An 8914-nucleotide genomic window follows, 5' to 3' on the forward strand; every position below is an offset into this window, starting at 1 on the left:
TCAACCTCTGAAAAATAAAATGCCTTTATTCCTGTAGCATCCAGTAGATGCCGCCACCGACAAGGCAATAATCAGGCTGATTCTTTCTCAGATCCAAACAATTGAGTCTCTTATTCATCATTCCCTGCATAACACCAGAATAAATATTTTCATCTGACATTGATAGGCCCATCAATACCATCAACAAAATACACTTTCTTTGAACTCTGTTTTTGTCTTGGCAATTTCTGTGTTTTGGATATATTATCTTGAATCTGGTGTGAAAGTAACATCGTGTGTGTGAACACCCCCAGGGCCCAATATCAATTAATCATTCAATCCAAGGCTGATCCATGATCTTAATTGAGGATAAATGGAACATGCACGTCCATGCGACCGGTACGTATCTGTCCGCGGACGCAGAACACTTAAAGTACGTCTGAGCCTTAAACCAAGAGCAAAACTTCCCTTGCACAGAACGCACCACTACTCGACTCAGTCAGAAGGCTTGCCATGCAGCAACCGCACCATGGCACATTGATCCAATGGTCCCGTACGATCAATGGTTTGCTGCTTCAACTTCGAGTCGGAAGAATCTTTGCATTCAAATTTAAGCTCAAATACCAGAAGGTATGAATCAATCCAGACCACGCCAGAGTATCTCTCATGTCCCGCAGCCAACTCATGTCCCATGTGTAGCCATTTCAAGCTATTTATGGGCAGTCTATTCAATGTGTAAAAGCATGCTAGTGTATGCAACAACCAAATCTTGGTCATTTGAGGTTTTAAAAGGTCAGGCCCTATTTGAGGTGCATTTACCGATGCACAGAGAACATGAGGTAATGCTTTAAAAGGACCATCCCGGGTGACACGGGAATTATAGAACAGCCTCGGCAGGTCATGGCGCTAGCCGTGGTGCTGATCTGTCGGTTGATTCTATTTGGCAAAAGGTTTATGATAATCTCCCATCAACGGCTCAAACGCACTGGAAGACATTCAGTCAGATGTATTCATTCATCATGTTGATTGTTCTGATGATCCCCCGCTCACTGCCTGAGAAAACGCTTCACAGGAGAAAGCTCACTCACACTGGGGGACACAGGATATCCCGTTTAAGTAATGGGAAGACCCCCAAGGTGTCCCCAAAGGTCACACTACAGAAGAGAGACAAGAGAACCTTTGAGACTTTTAAGATCCAAGAGTTAGTAAAGAGTTGCATTTCAAAGATGGAGACCATTTAGAGCCCAGAAGGATTTCAAGACGGATGTCACGTTAGCTGGTTTATAGTTTGCAACATTAAATCAATTACAACTATCAGCCAGTGCTAATGGTTTATTCAACAACTATGAGAGCCAAATAAACCAATAAATCAACTTTTAAACTGAAAAGTGCATACATAAAAAAGCAATCAACCAATCAGGCTCAGTCTTCCACAGGTCTGGTGAGATCTGTCTTGACGGCGGGTTGCTCATGGCGGCCGCGGAGCCGGGTCATGTGCACCAGGGGTTTGGGGACGTTGGTCTCGCCGTCCCTGGTGGTCTGGCAGGCAGTGTCTCGGGGGGGGTACGTCTGGGAGTCGTTGTCTCGTCTCATGTGGCTCAGGTGGGTCTGCGTGGAGTGGGTCACCCTGGTCTGCAGGTTGGCCTAGTGGGGGGGGGGGGGGGGGGGGGTTGGATACAGTTTGTTCCTGAAGCATTAAGTTTGTGAATAAAGTTTAAATAAGACACTGAAGGTACTCCAGTGTCAACGCGGTTTTTACCTGCGTATTAAATTCAGAGGCAGCCGACTTTCCAAAATAAATGTGCTGGACGGTGTAATTTAGCCTTTTCTTTTGCACTCAAACCCTACAACCCATCCCTTTAACCTTTAATTCTTTGCAGATGTTATTACTCCCAAAAGACAGCCGATTTAGAAACAGGGTTGGCGAGTGGCAAGTGTAAAGAGGGTCTGCTCAGCAAGAGCACAGCGAAACATCCCCTAAAAGTACGATTTTATGAACGCTATTGTGACGCTATTGTTGCGTGTGAAGTGTGCAAAAACAAGAGGTAATAATGTTGAAAAAGACTTGCAAGGAGGTGGTTATCGAAGCGATTTTTTGTAACTATTTTGTAGTTATTTTCCGTTCACTTGGGATTGGTGTGTTTATAAAGATAGACGAACAGACGGACCAGTCGGATGGCCTGCCGGCGCAGCTCCCACTCGTTCCAGTGGTACGTGGTCGCCAGGTTGGTCTCCAGGATGTGGGTGTCCGTCTGGGTGCCGCTGTCGCACCGGCAGACCGCCTTCACCTGTAGGGTGCCCCCTGGACCCTGGACCCCCACGCACACGCACACACACACACACACACACACACACACGCACACGAGCACACGCACACGCACACGCGCACACACACACACACACACACACACGTTGTGTTTATATAATAGCCTAAGTAGGCACAGACAAAAATACTGGTCCATCCAGTTGATTCAAATAGCTCAGTAAGGCAACGAAATATTGCAAGTTATAGGGATATTGCATATAGAGACAGGGCCATAGACACCCAGATAAATGGCCCTGCTGGGACTTCTGGGTGCATGACGACCAGTTTCCACTACGTACGGCATAATAACCTACTGCAGAAATCAGGGTACCTAACTGCCATGTAAACACAGAAGCCCGGTTACTGAGGACTAACCTCAGAGCAGGGCGTGACTAACCTCAGAGTAGGGGGGCGTGGCCAACTTCAGAGTAGGGCGTGGCTCACCTCAGAGTAGGGCGTGGCTAACCTCAGAGTAGGGCGTGGCCAACCTCAGAGTAGGGCGTGGCTCACCTCAGAGTAGGGCGTGGCTAACCTCAGAGTAGGGCGTGGCCAACCTCAGAGTAGGGCGTGGCCAACCTAAGAGTAGGGTGTGGCCAACCTCAGAGTAGGGCGTGGCCAACCTCAGAGTAGGGCGTGGCTAACCTCAGAGTAGGGCGTGGCCAACCTCAGAGTAGGGCGTGGCTAACCTCAGAGTAGGGCGTGGCTCCTCAGAGTAGGGCATGGCTCCTACATTTCTTTCTCAGAGTAGGGCGTGGCTAACCTCAGAGTAGGGCGTGGCTAACCTCGGAGTAGGGCGTGGCTAACCTCAGAGTAGGGCGTGGCTAACCTCAGAGTAGGGCGGGGTTAACCTCAGAGTAGGGCGTGGCTCACCTCAGAGTAGGGCGTGGCTAACCTCAGAGTAGGGCGTGGCTAACCTCGGAGTAGGGCGTGGCTAACCTCAGAGTAGGGCGTGGCTAACCTCAGAGTAGGGCGGGGTTAACCTCAGAGTAGGGCGTGGCTCACCTCAGAGTAGGGCGTGGTCCCGGTGAACTGACGGTGCAGCTCCAGCAGCTGGATGAGCTCGGGGCACCTCCGCGCCCACTCGGCCACGCGGGAGGTGAAGTCGTCTGGGCAGCTGGAGAACTGCTCTGCGGCCTCCCGGGAGCTGAACACGTAGTACTTGTCCTGGAGTCTCAGGACGCCGATGCTGGGATTCCCTTTAATTAACATGTGTTGCATTGTTGTTTCTTATACAAACGGACGCACCAATATTTTAGTCATTATTATCTGATTCTTAACCATAATTCAATACAATAAATACAATTGAGAATACATGGATTTGTGAATACGTGAGGTCATTAAGGTGCAGGTAGAGGTTAAGCGCATGGATGCCTACAGGGAGGCTGAGGACATTGGGGTAAAACATAACCTGGGCCCCTGAGCCCAGCCCCCCTCTCTGTAGAGGGGTATGACCCGAGGGGTCCTGGCTCACCCGGGAGCAGCAGGCCGTCCCTGGCGGCCAGGCTGTAGCCACACATCCCTCGGTACTGCAGCGGCAGCTTGGAGAAGTTCCCCATGGTCCCCGGGAACAGCCACTGCCGGCCTCGGACCTCCTGGACGTTGACACGTTCCTCTAAAGATAAGGAAGGTGGTCAATGGTTAGCCCCTTTCCCAAAGTTCCTGCCTGCCATTGATAAAGGATCATCTTATCTTAGAACAGGAACACACTTCATACACAATCACACCAACATAGGAACTTTAATATAACTTTGGATGAGCCAACATGATCGCCAACGAGAAACCTCATCTGACAACCAAGAACTCATCAGGTATGACACACTGGTGCTGCTTTTACTTATTTTAAGCGCAAAATGTACATTGTGCGCTAAAAATGTTGTACACCTTGACCGCAACTCTTTGTGCACACCACGACCAAACGGAAAATGTGAATGTTCAGTTCACAAGGATATACATGCCACAGCTCGGTGTGATATACAGCGTGGGAAACATACGGAAGTAACCAGACGGACAGAATAACCTCTGTCCCAGACTGAAACCTAGCTCGTATTACGCCCTGCTCTGCGTCCCACTCACCCGCCGACTCGGCCATCCGCTGCTCGTCGCTCCTGACCTCCGACCCCTCCAGCAGGAGGTCCAGCTGTGCGGGGGGGAACAGCTGGGCCTGGGCCAGCAGGAAGGGCTGCAGGCCCAGGGCCACCGCCTCCTGCACGTTGAGGAGCACCATCTCGTCCTGGAGCCCCGCCCACAGCTGGGACAGCACTGTGAAGTGAGGCTGGAGCACCGCACTCTGGGTGAGCTTCACGCACAGGTTAGGGGAGTTGTGTGCTACACATTCGGACATTTTGAGGCTCCCATCAGCAACACTGTGAACTCTCACAAGCAGCGGATCGAGTGCGTTGCCTCGGGTTATCATAGGAGTCGGAGACACTAGCGTGAATGTAGATGATGCAATCGGTGCAGAAGCTATCTTGTCGATGCAGGAAGGGGATCTTTATTATTGTTAAAGGGCCCTCTCGCGCCTTGACCTTTCCATGCAGTGAAGTAACCATTCAACCATAGCAACAAGAGAACTTTTTATTGTAATAGCTTTATAAGTGTTATAATAATATGTACATTATAACACTTATGGTTTTGATAATTTATTCCCCCCTTATTAAATATTATTCACCTTAATTAATTTGGTTGCTTTCTTTTCAAAATAATGAAGGAAGAAGGCAAGGTGGGAAATGCTAATTCGTCCAATGAATTTGTGATAACATGTGTGGTGGACGTCAATTTGTACCATTTAGGAGAGAAATTTGTCTGCTTTGGAAATTTTCTAGAGTGGTTGTGTGTATCCGTGCGTGTGTGTGAATACAGAAGCATGCATTTGTGTTTGTGGTGAGCCCCAAGAAAAGATATTTGCACCAAGGACCACACAGGAGGGAAGATCTCTGGTTTGTAGTCACGGTAACAGTGAGAGTAGGAGGGGGGGGGGGGGTGAGATACGTACGAACACCACCGCGGTGGACACAGCCGTCCTGGTCTGAACCGCTTCCTTCAGGTTCAGGAGGCGCGACTCCAGGTCGTTCTGCAGGGTCTCCACCTGCCTGGCACACAGAGCCACATCAGCCTGCAAGACAGACAGACAGACAGAGCCACATCAGCCTGCAAGACAGACCCTCATCAGCCTGCAAGCCAGACAGACAGACCCACATCAGCCTGCAAGACTGACCCTCATCAGCCTGCAAGACAGACACACTGACCCACATCAGCCTGCAAGACAGACACACTGACCCACATCAGCCTGCAAGACATACAGACAGTCAGACATAAGCCTGCAAGAAAAACAGACCAACATTAGCCTGCATGACAGACGCACAGACCCCCATCAGTCTGAAAGACAGACAGACAGACCGACAGACCAACATCAGCCTGCAAGACTAATATACCTAATATCAGCATGCAAGAGAATGCCTAACTTCCCTTGTAACTTAAGTATAAGTTAGTAACAAGGTCTCACTCTCCTCCGCCGCTAAACCCACCAGTATGGCTTTGAGGAGGGCTTCGTGCTGTCGGACGTTGTACAGGGCCTGTCTGAGCAGGACGGGGGACGGGTCCTTCTCCACGGCCGGCTCCTGGCCGCCCGCCAGCATCTCCAGCAGCGCGGTGTACCTCCAGGCCAGGCCCTGCGTCTGGAGCAGCGAGGCCTCCATGGCGCCGCTGAGCTCAGGCAGCGCCTCGTTCAGGAGCATGGGCACTGTGGAGCCCGAGGGGACAGGCGTCAACGGCCTGCAGCTACACACACTGGAACCAACCTGATTGGTCCATTCACGCAAGGGTGCCACAGTAGACATTTCTGCTGACTATTATTCACCATGATGCATTGTGCCGCCTGCACAAGATTCTTACAATGATTTTCATCAAAACAAACTCCACAGCCGTTTCTCCCATGAAGTGTAACCATTTTGAACCGTAGACCAAGGCTTAACTTAAAGTTCTGTTTCGTCCTCTATGGCGACACCTATGGCAATAAACGGTAATGGCGGTTGTGTTTTTCGACCAAACCACACCCAAGCGAGCTGAAGAGGGAGGATGTTGCGTTAACTACCCATACCCCCACTGATTGAAAAACCACGGCTGGGTGATGGAAAACTCTGGGATTTTTCCCTTAGAATGACACAACCGACAGTCCAACATGGAGTTCCTAACATTCCTAAAAGCGTCCCAAGGGGGCCATAGGCTGCTTTGGGTTTGGAGTCCAAAACCTAACCCTAAGACCCTCATCCTCTTTCATCATTTCATCTGAAATCTTTCTCATCTGGTATCCGCGGTAACGATGTGTGAACTCACAGTCGTCGATTCCCTCCCCTCCCTTATTCAGGAACTTGTTGAAGATTCGTATCCCCGTGACGACGGCGGTCAACTCGGCCAGCTGCTGCTCCTTGTCCTGACTGGAGAGGGACAGGAAGGTCACCAGCTCCTCTTGAGGAAACACACTCTGCAGCGCCGCTGGGACAGGAAGTAGACACAGGAAGTACAGAGGTTTAGAGTGGAAGTAGACACAGACAGGAAGAGGGGGGTTTAGAGAGGAAGTAGACAGATACAGACAGGAAGTAAAGAGGTTTAGAGAGGAAGTAATAATAATAATAATAATAATACATTTAATTTAGAGGCGCCTTTCAAGACACCCAAGGTCACCTTACAGAGCATATAGTCATCATTCAAAACTATGTAAAACAGACTAGGAATAAAAGGAAAACAGAGGTTAAACATGAAGAATAATAATAATTAATAACACTCAAAGACGCCTAAAGTGAAGGGGGGACCTCACTAAGTCACTAACTCACTAAGTAGCCACAGACAGGAAGTGTGGGGGTTTGGAGAAGTACAGACGGACAGGTCCCCAGGTCATGCTGAAGTAACATATTCTGCAGTGCTGCTGGGACAGGAAGTAGACACAGACAGGAAATATGGGGGTTTCGAGAGGAAGTGGTCAGATACACTCTGAAAGGTCCCGAGATCCTGGTGAGGAAACACATTCTCCAGCGCTGCTGAGACAGGAAGTAGACCTACAGACAGGAAGTGGATACATAGACAGGTAGTAGAGAGATACAGACAGGAAGATCGCCACCTTCTGCTTAGGAAACGCATTCGGCAGCGCCGCTGGAACAGGAAGTGGACGGACACAGACTTCCTGTCGGTGTCTTTGGACGGTGTCCTTCCCATGTACATCCCGTTCATTCAGAGACCCCTACCTGCGGCCTCCCGGACGGTGTTGACGTCGTTGGGCGAGCCCACCCCGGAGCTCAGCAGCATGTAGCTGATGATCCTGCGGTAGAGCTCCTCCAGGTCCGCCTGCGTCCTGGCCTGCATGTCCATGATGTCCCGGGACACCGGCCCCAGCCGTGTGGCCAGCAGGCGCTGATGCTCCTGGACGAACTCACCTGCCGGTCGGAAAGAGTTGGTCAATTACCAGTACAACAGCCAAGGGTTAGTTTACTAGGCCAATTATCCAAAGACTCAACTGAAGAAAACACCATTATTCTATGTGGAGGATAAACGTTTAACAATTTGTGAAAATACAAATAAAGTTTGATTTAAAAATTGGACGCACCTGCTACTATTTCTAGGACAAAAGGATGCAGAATGTTGAATACACAAATACAGACTGAAACAGTGAGTGACCCGATCATGTGTTATAAATGTGATTTAATGAGAACAAGGGCCAACTCACGTCGAGATGTGTAGTTCATGTCAAAGTAAACCTGCATCTTTAATGTGTCGAGAGCTGGACTGCCTTCCTCGGTCAGTTTACCCACACACAACTGTGAAAAAAAACACATTTAAAATGGTCACATTAGAAAAATATGACATAAATGGTAATTATTAGTGTTGTTAAAGAGTGTTTACCGTCTGTTACTTTACCTCTACCAGCTGTCTCACGTCCTCTCTGGTGAGAGTCCGGTCGACGTTGAACCCGTTTTCCGGGTCCAGAACCACAGCCTTCACCTGGTAAATTTATTCTCTACATTTATTCACAGGCAACTCACACCTGACAAGTAACGCATTAAACATTACACAGTATAAACTCACCATGAAGGCCACCAGCGTCTCGGACGCGGCCTGGCCCTTTGCTGCGCATTCCTCGCCGATATCTCGGATGATGTTTTTAATCACGCTTTCTGCCTGAGCCCTGGACATCTCTACACAAATTAATCACACTATGGGCCGTCATACATGAACGGGTCGATCGATACTGAGGAGGTTTGAAACCAAGACAAACTTCGACTTGTTGTCATGTTTGTCAGGGTAGTTGTCAGGGTAACTGACCGCCTCCTGTCCACTAGATGGCGCCCTTGTCCATAATACAGCCGACTTAACCGTTTGTCAATCATAATACTTGTATATTGGATTGGACCCTGCACACATATGTACATTATAATTTAGTAAGAAATAAGTTGTAAAACTATATAGCCTATTCATCTTTGGAAAAACAAGACTACAAAGGACATGTCCCCGTGTTGCCCAATTCAACTACAATTAATGCTGAAAAATAAACTTTAAAAGTTAGGATATCCTTCGCTGGTTTATAGGCTATGTATGTGCCTGTTAAAGAGCCAAAGCGTTTTAATATCCACTTCAACTCAA

The 8914-nt window shown here is 49.0% G+C and overlaps 1 protein-coding gene across 1 annotated transcript; it reads right to left on the bottom strand.

Annotated features, from left to right (window-relative positions):
- Positions 1-1246: 1246 nt before the first annotated feature.
- On the bottom strand, positions 1247-8880 carry cfap206 (cilia and flagella associated protein 206). Its single transcript, XM_060041879.1, has 12 exons — positions 8360-8880; positions 8192-8275; positions 8001-8091; positions 7522-7710; positions 6617-6775; positions 5809-6023; positions 5277-5396; positions 4358-4556; positions 3756-3896; positions 3287-3480; positions 2148-2288; positions 1247-1623 (listed from the first exon to the last, which is right to left on the bottom strand). Exons 1-12 carry the CDS (start codon positions 8465-8467, stop codon positions 1402-1404), a joined length of 1863 nt encoding a protein of 620 aa, XP_059897862.1. The 5' UTR covers positions 8468-8880; the 3' UTR covers positions 1247-1401.
- Positions 8881-8914: the final 34 nt, after the last annotated feature.

The sequence above is a fragment of the Gadus macrocephalus genome, chromosome 21, assembly GCF_031168955.1.
Source record: "Gadus macrocephalus chromosome 21, ASM3116895v1".
Taxonomy (NCBI): Eukaryota; Metazoa; Chordata; class Actinopteri; order Gadiformes; family Gadidae; genus Gadus; species Gadus macrocephalus.